This window comes from Ranitomeya imitator, chromosome 1, assembly GCF_032444005.1.
Source record: "Ranitomeya imitator isolate aRanImi1 chromosome 1, aRanImi1.pri, whole genome shotgun sequence".
In the NCBI taxonomy this organism is placed as follows: domain Eukaryota; kingdom Metazoa; phylum Chordata; class Amphibia; order Anura; family Dendrobatidae; genus Ranitomeya; species Ranitomeya imitator.
The window spans coordinates 14,741,814-14,757,118 of NC_091282.1; the positions used below are offsets into that span (position 1 = coordinate 14,741,814).

The 15,305-nt window shown below is 48.9% G+C and overlaps 1 protein-coding gene across 1 annotated transcript in view; it reads left to right on the forward strand.

Annotated features, from left to right (window-relative positions):
- Nucleotides 1-15,305, forward strand: part of LOC138657421 (zinc finger protein 665-like) — a 100,359-nt gene that overhangs the window by 56,929 nt on the left and 28,125 nt on the right. The window contains exons 5-6 of the mRNA XM_069745202.1: nt 7,224-7,321; nt 7,444-7,561. Of these exons, the coding sequence (XP_069601303.1) occupies nt 7,224-7,321; nt 7,444-7,561 (216 nt within the window). The remainder of the gene's footprint in view (nt 1-7,223; nt 7,322-7,443; nt 7,562-15,305) is intronic.

Sequence of the window (15,305 nt, forward strand, 5' to 3'; positions counted from 1 at the left end):
CAAGGACGTGCCAGGAGGATGAGTATGACGGGGGATGGTGAGCCATACTATATTCACCTTTCCCCGTTCCATTGCCGCTCTGTCTTCCTCATCCTCTGGCTGTGATGTTCAGGTCAGAGGGCACAATAACGTGTTTAGTGCGCGCCCTCTGCCTGAACATTCACAGCCAGAGGACGCGGAAGACACAGCGTGGCGGTGGAGTGGGGAAAAGGTTAATATCGTAAGTGTTGGGGGCCTGAGCCAGGCGCGACTCTGGCACCTTACCCCCATAGCGCGCCAGTGTCCCCGCCTGCTCAGGCCCCCGATACCTCCCAGCGACGATATGTGAGTATGTCATTTTTTTTTTAATTGCAGCAGCAGCATGCGGGGCATATTATGCTATGGAGCATCTTATGGGGCCATCAACCTTTATGGAGCAGTATACGGGGCATATTATACTATGGAGCATCTTATGGGGGCTAGCAACCTTTTTGGAGCAGCATATGGGGCATATTATGCTATGGAGCATCTTATGGGGCCATCAACCTTTATGAGGCATATTATGCTATGGAGCATCTTATGGGGCCATCTACCTTTATGGAGCAACATATGGGGCATATTGGAACAGCATATGGTACATATTATGCTATGAAGCATCTTATGGGGCCATCAACCTTTATGGAGCAGCATGTGGGACATATTATGCTATGGAGCATCTTATGGGGCCATCATCCTTTATGGAGCAGCATGTGGGACATATTATGCTATGGAGCATCTTATGGGGCCATCAACCTTTATGGGGCAGCATATGGGGCATATTATGCTATGGACGATCTTATGGGGTCATCAACCTTTATGGAGCATTATATGGGGCATATAATTCTATGAAGCATCTTATGGGGCCATCATGAACTGTATGGAGCATTATATGGGGCTCCTGATTCAATATGGATATTCAGAAACACTTAACCTACTGATGTCTCAATTAATTTTACTTTTATTGGTATCTACTTTTATTTTTGAAATTTACCAGTAGCTGCTGCATTTCCCACCCTAGGCTTATACTCAAGTCAATAAGTTATCCCATTTTTTTTGTGGCAAAATTAGGGGTCTCGGCTTATACTCTGGTCGGCTTATACTTGAGTATATACGGTACCTATCCAGTATTGCCGCGGGGTCTCTTTGGGCCGGAGGCTGGGATATGAATCCTCTGTCAGATATGGTGCATGCGTATAGTGCACTTCAGGAGCCATTTTGTAAGTTGCGCATCCGGGGATGAGGATTGTGGCCCAGGAGGGTTGTGGCGCCATAATCGGCACCTGCGCAGTCCGCGCTTTCCGGTGCCATTTTTATACTGAATTTGTATATAAGATACGTCAGCAGAGCAATCCAGCCACTTTTAACTGAATATATATAGAAAATACATCAGTGCAGCAAGCCAGTGACTTATTACTGCACATGACAGAATGGGAGCGCAGGATGGGAGCAGCACATGACCGGATGGGGGCACAGGATGGGAGCAGCACATGACAGAATGAGGGCGCCGGATGGGAGCAGCACATGACAGGATGGCGGCACAGGATGGGAGCAGCACATTACAGAATGAGGGCGCAGAATGGGAGCAGCACATGACAGAATTAGGGCGCAGGATGGGAGCAGTACATGACAGAATGGGTGTGCAGGATGGGAGCTGCACATTACAGAATGAGGGCGCAGGATGGGAGCAGCACATGACAGAATGGGGGCGCAGGATGGGAGCAGCACATGACAGGATGGGGCGCAGGATGGGAGCAGCACATGACATGGAGCACAGGATGGGAGCAGCACAAGACAGAATGGGAGCGCAGGATGGGAGCAGCACATGACAGGATGGGGGCGCAGGATGGGAGCAGCACATGACAGAATGAGGGCGCAGGATGGGAGCAGCACATGACAGAATGGGGGCGCAGGATGGGAGCAGCACATGACAGAATGAGGGCGCCGGATGGGAGCAGCACATGACAGGATGGCGGCACAGGATGGGAGCAGCACATTACAGAATGGGGGCGCAGGATGGGAGCAGCACATGACAGAATGAGGGCGCAGGATGGAAGCAGCACATGACAGAATGGGTGTGCAGGATGGGAGCAGCACATGACAGAATGAGGGCGCCGGATGGGAGCAGCACATGACAGGATGGCGGCACAGGATGGGAGCAGCACATTACAGAATGAGGGCGCAGAATGGGAGCAGCACATGACAGAATTAGGGCGCAGGATGGGAGCAGTACATGACAGAATGGGTGTGCAGGATGGGAGCTGCACATTACAGAATGAGGGCGCAGGATGGGAGCAGCACATGACAGAATGGGGGCGCAGGATGGGAGCAGCACATGACAGGATGGGGCGCAGGATGGGAGCAGCACATGACATGATGGAGCACAGGATGGGAGCAGCACAAGACAGAATGGGAGCGCAGGATGGGAGCAGCACATGACAGGATGGGGGCGCAGGATGGGAGCAGCACATGACAGAATGAGGGCGCAGGATGGGAGCAGCACATGACAGAATGGGGGCGCAGGATGGGAGCAGCACATGACAGAATGAGGGCGCAGGATGGGAGCAGCACATGACAGAATGAGGGCATAGGATGGGAGCAGCACATGACAGAATGAGGGCATAGGATGGGAGCAGCACATGACAGGATGGGAGTGCAGGATGGGAGCAGCACATGACAGAATGGGAGCAGCACATGACAGAATGAGGGCGCAGGATGGGAGCAGCACATGACAGGATGGGGCGCAGGATGGGAGCAGCACATGACAGAATGGGAGCAGCACATGACAGAATGAGGGCGCAGGATGGAAGCAGCACATGACAGAATGGGTGTGCAGGATGGGAGCAGCACATGACAGAATGAGGGCGCCGGATGGGAGCAGCACATGACAGGATGGCGGCACAGGATGGGAGCAGCACATTACAGAATGAGGGCGCAGAATGGGAGCAGCACATGACAGAATTAGGGCGCAGGATGGGAGCAGTACATGACAGAATGGGTGTGCAGGATGGGAGCTGCACATTACAGAATGAGGGCGCAGGATGGGAGCAGCACATGACAGAATGGGGGCGCAGGATGGGAGCAGCACATGACAGGATGGGGCGCAGGATGGGAGCAGCACATGACATGATGGAGCACAGGATGGGAGCAGCACAAGACAGAATGGGAGCGCAGGATGGGAGCAGCACATGACAGGATGGGGGCGCAGGATGGGAGCAGCACATGACAGAATGAGGGCGCAGGATGGGAGCAGCACATGACAGAATGGGGGCGCAGGATGGGAGCAGCACATGACAGAATGAGGGCGCAGGATGGGAGCAGCACATGACAGAATGAGGGCATAGGATGGGAGCAGCACATGACAGAATGAGGGCATAGGATGGGAGCAGCACATGACAGGATGGGAGTGCAGGATGGGAGCAGCACATGACAGAATGGGAGCAGCACATGACAGAATGAGGGCGCAGGATGGGAGCAGCACATGACAGGATGGGGCGCAGGATGGGAGCAGCACATGACAGAATGGGAGCAGCACATGACAGAATGAGGGCGCAGGATGGGAGCAGCACATGACAGAATGGGGGCGCAGGATGAGAGCAGCTCATGACAGAATGGGGGCTCAGGATGGGAGCAGCACATGACAGAATGGGGGCGCAGGATGGGAGCAGCACATGACAGAATGGGGGCGCAGGATGGGAGCAGCACATGACAGAATGAGGGCGCAGGATGGGAGCAGCACATGACAGAATGGGGGCGCAGGATGGGAGCAGCACATGACAGAATGGGGGTGCAGGATGGGAGCAGCACATGACAGAATGGGTGTGCAGGATGAGAGCAGCTCATGACAGGATGGGGGCGCAGGATGGGAGCAGCACATGACATGATGGAGCACAGGATGGGAGCAGCACAAGACAGAATGGGAGCGCAGGATGGGAGCAGCACATGACAGGATGGGGGCGCAGGATGGGAGCAGCACATGACAGAATGAGGGCACAGGATGGGAGCAGCACATGACAGAATGGGGGCGCAGGATGGGAGCAGCACATGACAGAATGGGGGCGCAGGATGGGAGCAGCACATGACAGAATGAGGGCGCAGGATGGGAGCAGCACATGACAGAATGGGGGCGCTGGATGGGAGCAGCACATGACAGAATGAGGGCATAGGATGGGAGCAGCACATGACAGGATGGGAGTGCAGGATGGGAGCAGCACATGACAGAATGGGAGCAGCACATGACAGAATGAGGGCATAGGATGGGAGCAGCACATGACAGGATGGGAGTGCAGGATGGGAGCAGCACATGACAGAATGGGAGCAGCACATGACAGAATGAGGGCGCAGGATGGGAGCAGCACATGACAGGATGGGGTGCAGGATGGGAGCAGTACATGACAGAATGGGAGCAGCACATGACAGAATGAGGGCGCAGGATGGGAGCAGCACATGACAGAATGGGGGCGCAGGATGGGAGCAGCTCATGACAGAATGGGGGCTCAGGATGGGAGCAGCACATGACAGAATGGGGGCGCAGGATGGGAGCAGCACATGACAGAATGAGGGCGCAGGATGGGAGCAGCACATGACAGAATGGGGGCGCAGGATGGGAGCAGCACATGAGAGAATGGGGGTGCAGGATGGGAGCAGCACATGACAGAATGGGTGTGCAGGATGAGAGCAGCTCATGACAGAATGGGGGCGCAGGATGGGAGCAGCACATGACAGAATGGGGGCGCAGGATGGGAGCAGCACATGACATGATGGAGCACAGGATGGGAGCAGCACAAGACAGAATGGGGGTGCAGGATGGGAGCAGCACATGACAGAATGGGGGTGCAGGATGGGAGCAGCACATGACAGAATGGGGGCGCAGGATGGGAGCAGCACATGACAGAATGGGGGCGCAGGATGGGAGCAGCACATGACAGAATGAGGGCATAGGATGGGAGCAGCACATGACAGGATGGGAGTGCAGGATGGGAGCAGCACATGACAGGATGGGGCGCAGGATGGGAGCAGCACATTACAGAATGAGGGCGCAGGATGGGAGCAGCACATGACAGAATGGGGACGCAGGATGAGAGCAGCTCATGACAGAATGGGGGCTCAGGATGGGAGCAGCACATGACAGAATAGGGGCACAGGATGGGAGCAGCACATGACAGAATGGGGGCGCAGGATGGGAGCAGCACATGACAGGATTGGGGCATAGAATGGGAGCAGCACATGAAATGATGAGGGCACAGGAAGAGAGCACCACATAACAAGAGAGAGGCACACAAAACAGGATGAGGGCGCAGGATGGGGGCAGCATATGACAGGATGGAAGCAGCACATACCAGCACATACCAATATAAATGCTCGCCACCCGGGCGTAGAACCGGTTCAATAGCTAGTATATATACATGTGAGATAGATGCATTATACCTATGATTTTAACTTGATAAATAATAAAGTTTATTTTTTAAAGGGGTTTTCTTTTTGTTCGGTATACCTGCCAGCATCTTCCCTGCTGCGGTCCCAATGACAGGTCCCAAGGCATCTTAAGCTTTTCCCTGTGTGTCTCTCACCAAGGTTGCATGATTGGTTTCATTGCATCACTCCAGCGATGGATGTCATGCACTCCGCCATGATGTCATACACTAGTGACTTCATGAATGGCTAGTGTGGATGGTGATTCTCTTGTTTCAGACCTGACTTTCCCGATGATATACCCAGCCGGCTTCTTCAACCCAGCCCTGCTCCAGTTAATGACAGGTCTCTCCAATGTTTGTTGTAACTGTGGTGTCAGTAATAAATGATAAGATGGATATCCCTCTGAAAGCTGTACGCTGGACATCGAACATAGAAAATCATGGTCCATGCAGGTAGAAATATTTGGCTGAGGCCTCGCAGGACTGATTCTTCAGAATTTCTTTTAGTCTTTGCCTGATGAAGAGACCAGTGTAGTCTCGAAAGCTGCAAATTGTTACCATCTTTTCAGTTGGCCATTAAAAGGTATCAACCACTGAGGACTGTCAATTCTAAATATTTTTCTATCTACTGGCCAACACGGTACCCTGATATATATCTTTCCTGTATCAAAAGGAAATATAGGATGAAAACTTTCGTAACCTTTTGACTAAACTAGCTGTGGATTCCTTGTGGATGTCTGTGGAGCAAGTGCGTATGGCAGCTCGTACGGCAGTCCTGGCCAAATCGGCAAGATTCGGATAGTATGAAATAACACTGGTAAGGTGACACTATTTCTGTAACCAAGCTCTGCGCTATTCCGTTTGAAGGAAAGGTAGTCTTCAGTTGTGTCCTTCATCAAAATCTTGGAAAAGCAGCGGACAGGAAGAAGAGCTCCCATAAAGAATCCTCCAGATATAATCCATGAATAAATGAGAAAGAAAAAATGGGACATTGGAGATGCATTAAAGCAGGTGGAGGTCATGATGTCATCCTCCAATGCCAACCATACGGTAAAGGACGATGGCTTCATAAATCTTGGCCGAAGACTTTCTCGGGAAACTAATAAGTAAAAGTTACTTGTTTACCAACCCTAAGAATTTGAAGGGTTCCTATATCCCAATCTCCTTATTAATGAGGAGAAAATTTGGCGCTCGGATATAATGCAGATTAGATTTTTTTTATTGGTGCAAGTAATCCAAAATATATAGACATTTCAGTCAGATAATCAGACGTTCATCAGTAACACGGATTGCACAAGTAAAGATGAAATCTTTAGGACGGCGCTGTGGAAAATCTGTGCGTGCTGGTATGGAGGTGAGGACTTACCTGCGGGGAAAGATGCGGGCACAATTCCTGAGCTGCGTCATAGAATGGGACCTGACATATGAAGAAACACTATGGGAAATGTCAGGAAGGGGTTAAATATCGCTCAGAGGTTCCTGTCTAGAGGGGAGGCCAACTCTCGTGGTGCAGTCATGGCCTCACAGAAAATCAATCTTCTTTGAAAATATTTTTTTTTATAACGTATCTTACCTGCATCTTAAGGGAGGAATTGCTGAAAGGAAATTTGGGGGGTTTATAAATGTAGAACTTTGTCATCTCAGGGGATTCCTTACCTGGAGAAAAGGAAAAATTGCCGATCAGCAGGGTGAGGAGGGGAGACTGTCATGTCTGTTCTGTGGTCACCTACTACTACTCCCATCATCTCATCATCACATGACACAATCTATTCCATCACTGTGTGTCTCCTACAGATGGATCCAGGAGGAGGAATCCACCAGAGAGATGTCCCCGTCCTCTGTATCCCCAGGACTGTCCGGAGGAGAATCACAACATCCCGGAGGATCATCAGGTAGACGGTGCTGAGCCCTGTACCGTATCTGTATATGGGGGGACATTTCTGATCGAGGTCATAGAGGTCACAGATTTTGGTGGTTTCTTGTATTGTGTTGATTGTTACATCTGATGTATCAGGAGGAAGATCCGACTAAGAATAAAGTGAAGGAAGAGACAGAAGAAGAAGCGATGATGAGGGGGGATCAGCCGTGTGTGAGTGACGGGAAGGAGGAGATTCCAGGAGATGTTTTCACAGGTGTGTGATATTAACCGGTGTATGATGGTGATGATGACTGGTATGTAATAATGACGGCAGTACGTTTTATCGAGTGGAGTCTCCGGTGCAGTGAAGCTTTATCCGCTGTCCACATCACAGCAGAAGCGTCCGGTGATGGCGCGGCTGCTCTTGTAGAGTCCGGCGGTGCACTGATGAATAACGGGGCCGCCTTCACACCTCTTCTTAATGATTTAGGAAGAACAGATTTAGTTTTCCTTTACCTTTGTGAATATTCCTTCCATCATTTCTGTCCGTATTTTTCTTCCACAAGTCCCGTGCTGCCATATACATGACTGAGCTCGTGTTCCAGGTTATGAATCTCCCCGTCCTATGGATCCCGGTGATGTAGCAGCCTCTGCCTGGTGCTGACGAGTGATGACACGTCACATGTAGAGTCGTCCTACCTGTCCCCTCTGTTTACCTCCTACACTGAGGCTGATGTTCTGGTCCCTCTACATCCAGGCCGGCCGCCCGGTGACATGAAGAGCCCTGTGGTAAGTCAGGAAGTGCCGTGCTATGGAGGTGTGGGTCAGATATACGGCTGTCATCCCTCTGCCACTATGGAGGCCATCTTGGATGTAGGAGAACCAGAACACCGGTCTCAGTCGGAGGCAAGCGGAGGACACCAGGTAGGTGACAGCACATGACAAATGTTTAGTCTCTCCTCTGTGCCGGGGTGGAGAATTGCTTTATAATAAAAGGGATTACGAGCTTGTATCTACAAACAGATGTGATACATCCGGCCCCATAGCCCCCGAGCGTATAATATCCGGGCCCATAGCCCCCCAGCGTATAATATCCGGCCCTGTAGCTCCCACCCCGGTATATAACATGCGGTTCCTCCTCACATATGGGTTCACACAGGAACTGTTGGGTAAACAGAGCCTGGAGGGGCGTAATTAGGGGGGTGATCTGTGCAAAATAGGACAGATTTAAAAATGAGTTATAATGTCAAAATTAAAAAAAATAAAACATTGTGATTTTGGGAACATCCCTTTAAATGTATATTAGGTCCATGAAAGAAACTCACCTGATCAGTCCAAGCGAGTTACATTGGCCCACGTGCCATCTGTGTACAATCCATTTTTTTTTTGTTACTCAGCAACTATTAACCCTTTACACGACCATTTAGAGTTTACTGCTCCAGAACGGTAATCGCTGGCGAATACAAATGCGAATAAATCCAAAGAAACAAATAAAGAAGAAAAAGATACAAAAATACAAACTTAACCCCTCAGTGACTGAGCTAATTTCTCTATCGCTTCATTGGAGGACACCGGAAACCATGGGGGTATGCTGCTGACACTAGGCAATAAAAAGTTATCTCCTCCTCAGTAGTATACAGCAACTGACCGGAGCCAAACTGACCAGTTTAGCTTAGTGTCAGAAGGACGCAGACATGGTCTTTCAGTAGACCCATATGTACCCCGGTTTTTGGCATTTTTCACTAATTTTTTTACCTTTTTCAGAAGGTTTTTTTTCTTAACCTTTTGGAGGGAAATAGTGTGAATATTCACTCTGTTATCCCACGTAGAGACAAAGTGTACAGCATGGACTGACACCCCGTATCCTCATCTGTCTATCCAGCAGGACCCTAACCTTTAACACACGAGATGTGTTCATGTGATCCAGAAAATGGTCCTAGCCCCCCACCACTGCCAGCTCGCTTTCCAGAGCCAGACGGCATCGGGTGGTATAGAGGTATAGTGGCTACAGAGGTTGGCATGTCAGATTCGACCTTTCCGTGATAAGACATCTGAAGAGTCAACTTCGGGGATGGAGAGGGGATTTTTCTCCCGCAGGTCCACTGTCTACAGTGTATGTGTCGTAGTCCATCGGGAAAATTGTGAGAAAACATTGGGGTTCCCTGGTAAACTTATACAGTACAGACCGAAAGTTTGGACACATCTTCTCATTTAAAATGTTTTCTGTATTTTCATGACTATGAAAATTGTACATTCACACTGAAGGCATCAAAACTATGAATTAACACATGTGGAATTATATACTTAACAAAAACGTGTGAAACAACTGAAAATCTGTCTTGTATTCTAGGTTCTTCAAAGTAGCCACCTTTTGCTGTGATGACTGCTTTGCACACTCTTGGCATTCTCTTGATGAGCTTCAAGAGGAAGTCACCGGGAATGGTTTTCACTTCACAGGTGTTCCCTGTCAGGTTTAATAAGTGGGATTTCTTGCCTTATAAATGGGGTTGGGACCATCAGTTGTGTTGAGCAGACGTCTGGTGGATACACAGCTGATAGTCCTACTGAATAGACTGCTAGAATTTGTATTATGGCAAGAAAAAGCAGCTAAGTAAAGAAAAACAAGTGGCCATCATTACCGTATATACTCAAGTATAAGCCGAGATTTTCAGCCCAAATTTTTGGGCTGAAAGTGCCCCTCTCGGCTTATACTCGAGTCAAGGTGGGTGGCAGGGTCGGCGGGTGAGGGGGAGAGGGCGCTGACACATACTTACCTAGTCCCAGCGATCCTCGCGCTGTCCCTGCCGTCCCACGGTCTTCTGTGCTGCAGCTTCTTCCCCTCTTCAGCGGTCACGTGGGACCGCTCATTAGAGAAATGAATAGGCGGCTCCACCTCCCGCCTATTCATTTCTCTAATCAGCTTTGCCGGTGACCGCTGACAGGAAGAGCTACAGCACAGAAGACCGTGTGACAGGCGGGGAGCGCCAGGATCGCTGGGACTAGGTAAGTCCTGTCCCCGTTCCAGCCGCCGGGCGCCGCTCCATCTTCCCGGCGTCTATCTCCGCTCTGACTGTGCAGGTCAGAGGGCGCGATGACGCATATAGTGTGCGCGGCGCCCTCTGCCTGATCAGTCAGAGCGGAGAGAGACGCCGGAACGAGACGCCGGGAGCTGCAATCAAGAGAGGTGAGTATGGCTTTTTTTTTTTTTATTGCAGCAGCGGCACAGATTTATGTGGAGCTTCTATAGGGAAATATGAACGGTGCAGAGCACTGTATGGGGCAGTATGAACGGTGCAGAGCACTATATGGGGCAGTATGAATGGTGCAGAGCACTATATGGGGCAGTATGAACGGTGCAGAGCCCTGTATGGGGCAGTATGAACCGTGCAGAGCACTGTATGGGGCAGTATGAACGGTGCAGAGCACTATATGGGGCAGTATGAACGGTGCAGAGCACTATATGGGGCAGTATGAACGGTGCAGAGCACTATATGGGGCAGTATGAACGGTGCAGAGCACTATATGGGGCAGTATGAACAGTGCAGAGCACTATATGGGGCAGTATGAACGGTGCAGAGCACTATATGGGGCACAGCTATGGGACAAAAATGAACGGTGCAGAGCATATATGGGGCACAGATATGGGGCAATATGAACGGTGCAGAGCATATAGGGCACAGATATGGGGCAATATGAACGGTGCAGAGCATATAGGGCACAGATATGGGGCAATATGAACGGTGCAGAGCACTATATGGGGCAATATGAATGGTGCAGAGCACTATATGGCACAGCTATGGGGAAATAATGATCTATTTTTATTTTTGAAATTCACCAGTAAATGCTGCATTTCCACCCTAGGCTTATACTCGAGTCAATAAGTTTTCACAGTTTTTTGTGGCAAAATTAGGGGGGTCGGCTTATACTCGGGTCGGCTTATACTCGAGTATATATGGTACTTTAAGAAATGGAGGTCAGTCAGTCTGAAAAATTGAGAAACCTTTGAAAGTGTCCCCAAGTGCAGTGGCAAAAACCTCAAGCGCTACAAAGAAACTGGCTCACATGAGGACCGCCCCAGGAAAGGAAGACCAAGAGTCACCTCTGCTTCTGAGGATAAGTTTGAGTCACCAGCCTCAGAAATCGCAGGTTAACAGCAGCTCAGATTAGAGACCAGGTCAATGCCACACAGAGTTCTAGCAGCAGACACATCTCTACAACAACTCTTAACCCCTTCCCGACCACGTAGGCGTCATGAAAGTCGGTGCCAATCCGACCTGTGACGCCTATGTGGCGTCATGGAGGGATTGTGTCCCTGCAGATCGGGTGAAAGGGATAACTCCAATTTCACCCGATCTGCAGAGACAAGGGGAGTGGTACTTCAGCCCAGGGGGCGTGGCTTTGCCTCCACGTGGCTACGATCGCTCTGATTGACTGTTTCACTTTCAACAGCCAATCAGAGCAATTTGTAATATTTCACCTATGAAACTTGGTGAAATATTACAATCCAGCCATGGCCGTTGCTGCAATATCATCGGCCATGACTGGAGACCCCCATCTGCCCCCCACCACCTGTGCTTCGCTGCCGTGTCTGTTGTGAATTCTGTTGTTAAGCTCCCTCCTGTGGTCATGAATGGTACTTCGGCTGGTTCTGTCCATGGGCTTCCTCTGGTTGTTGTGAGTGGGGCTGCAGCTTCTGAGGTTCCTTCCACAGGTGACGAGGTTAATTCGTTAGCTGGCTGCTCTATTTAACTCCACCTAGATCGTTGCTCCATGCCACCTTTCAATGTTCCAGTATTGGTCTAGTTCGCTTCTGGATCGTTCTTGTGACCTGTCTTCCCAGCAGAAGCTAAGTTCCTGCTTGTTTTTCTCTGTTTGCTATTTTTTCTGTCCAGCTTGCTATTTAGATTTTTGTCTTGCTTGCTGGAAGCTCTGGGACGCAGAGGGAGCGCCTCCGCACCGTGAGTCGGTGCGGAGGGTCTTTTTGCGCCCTCTGCGTGGTCTTTTTGTAGTTTTTTGTGCTGACCGCAAAGTTACCTTTCCTATCCTCACTTTGCTTAATCTATTTCATCTCTGTGTTTGTATTTTCATCTTTACTCACAGTCATTATATGTGGGGGGCTGCCTTTTCCTTTGGGGAATTTCTCTGAGGCAAGGTAGGCTTTATTTTTCTATCTTTAGGGCTAGCTAGTTCCTTAGGCTGTGCCGAGTTGCATAGGGAGCGTTAGGAGCTATCCACGGCTATTTCTAGTGTGTGTGATAGGATTAGGGATTGCGGTCAGCAGAGTTCCCACGTCTCAGAGCTTGTCCTGTATTATTAGTAACTATCAGGTCATTCCGTGTGCTCTAAACCACCAGGTCCATTATTGTCCTCACCACCAGGTCATAACACCTGTCCCCTCCGCCTGCCCCCGGCCTCATCTCCGCCCCCCCATACTTACCAAGTCCCGGTGTCCGTGAGTCTTCAGCGATGGGCGCCGCCATCTTCCAAAATGGCTGGCAGATTCGTTCCAGGTACATTTTGATCACTGTGATAAGTTATATCACAGTGATCAAAAAAAAAAAGTAAATAAAGCCCCCTCTTATCACCCCTATAAGTAGGGAAAATAATGAAATAAAATATATTTATTTTAATTTTTCCACTAGGGTTAGAACTAGGGTTAGGGCTAGGGTTAGAATTGGGATAAGGTTGCAATTAGGGTTAGGATTGCAATTAGGGTTAGGGTTAGAATTAGGCTATGTGCACATGGTGCGGATTTGGCTGCGGATCCGCAGCGGATTGGCCTCTGCAGATTCTTGGCAGTTTTCCATCAGGTTTACAGTACCATGTAAATCTATGGAAAACCAAATCTGCTGTGCACATGGTGCGGAAAATACCGTGCGGAAACGCTGCGTTGTATTTTCCGCAGCATGTCAATTCTTTGTGCGGATTCCGCAGTGGTTTACACCTGTTCCTCAATAGGAATCCGCACAAAAAACACTGGAAATCCGCAGTAAATCCACAAGTAAAACGCAGTATGTTTTACCTGCGGATTTTTCAAAAACGGTGCGGAAAAATCTGCAAACAAATCCGCAACGTGGGCACATAGCCTCAGGGTTAGGGCTGGAACAAGAGTTAGGGTTGGAATTAGGGTTAAGTTTAGGGTTAGGGTATGTTGAGGTTAGGGTTAGGCTTGTGGCTAGAGTTTTGGTTAGGGTTGGGATTAGGGTTGGTTGTGTGTTGGGGTTAGGGTTGTGGTTAGGGTTGGGATTAGGGTTAGGGGTGTGTTGGGGATAGGGTTGTGATTACGGTTATGGTCAGAGTTGGGATTAGGGTTAGGGGTGTGTTGGGGATAGGGTTGTGATTACGGTTATGGTCAGAGTTGGGATTAGGGTTAGGGGTGTGTTGGGGTTAGTGTTGGAGTTAAGGGGTTTCCACTGTTTAGGCACATCAGCGGTCTCCAAACGCAACATTGCGCCACCATTGATTCCAGCCAATCTTGCATTCAAAAAGTCAAATGGTGCTCCCTCCCATCCTTAAGAGCCCCGACGTGCGTCCAAACAGTGGTTTACCCAAACATATGGGGTATCGGCGTACTCAGGAAAAATTGTACAACAATTTTGGGGGTCTATTTTCTCCTGTTACCCTTGGAAAAATAAAAAATTGGGGGCTAAAAAATTATTTTTGTGGGGAAAAAAATGATTTTGTATTTTTAGGGCTCTGCGTTATAAAATTCTGTGAAGCACTTGGGGGTTCAAAGTGCTCACCACACATCTAGATAAGTTCCTTGGGGGGGTCTAGTTTCCAAAATGGGGTCACTTGTGGGGGTTTTTACTGTTTAGGTACATCAGGGGCTCTGCAAACGCAACGTGACGCCCGCAGACCATTCCATCAAAGTCTGCATTTCAAAACGTCACTACTTCCCTTCCGAGCTCTGCCATGCACCCAAACAGTGGTTCCCCCCCACATATGGGGTATCCGTGTACTCAGGACAAACTGGTAAACAACTTTTGGGGTCCAATTTCTCCTGTTACCCTTGTAAAAATAAAAAATTGCGGGGTAAAAAATAATTTTTGAGATAAGAAAAATGATTTTTTTATTTTCACGGCTCTGCGTTATAAACTTCTGTGAAGCACTTGGGGGTTCAAAGTGCTCACCACACATCTAGATACCGTATTTTTCGGACTATAAGGCGCACCCAGGTTTTAGAGGTGGAAAATAGGGAAAAAAATATTTGAAGCAAAAAAAAATGTGGTAAAATTGAATAACATATTATATGTGGTGTTATTATATATAATAGTATGTTTTAAATCAGATAGATTTTTTATTGAACATAATAAATGGTATCCACTCATATAATAAATGGTATCCACTCATATAACAAAGTACATTCGTGTTTTTGATTAACAAGAAAATAACCCCTCCCTTCAGAAGACCAACACCAACCATACAATACTCTTGGAAAGAAGATATTACACATTACAGACATGTTATACCATTAGCATCGTTTACCACAGTCCCTCAATTATTCCCATCCAGCCATGGCTGCCATAGCTTTTGAAAAAAACCCATCCTATTCCTCTTATTATATATACTTTTTTCGAGCTGGACAATATGATTTGCTTGCGCAATAAACTCTCGTCTGATTGGAGGTTCCTCCCTAATCCAATACCTTGCAATCACTTTCCTCGCAATGAACAGTAATCTAGCAATTACCATTTTTGCAGTTTCGTCGGCCAAGATTTCCTCCACATACCCAAGTACACAAACCACTGGATCCCTGGGAATCGAACACCCATAAATCACCCCAATTTGGTTCAGCACTACAACCCAATACGAAAAGAGTCTGGGACAAAGCGATATCATGTGCAGTATACCCGCCCCAGACTGAGAGCATCTAGGGCACTCAGAATCAGGTCTCAACCCAGCTTTAAATAACATGTCAGGTGTCTTATAGGCCCTATTTATCACATACAGTTGCGACAATCTCCCAGGTTCACTCATCGACAATTTGGGCACGTATTCTAGAATAGACTCCCATC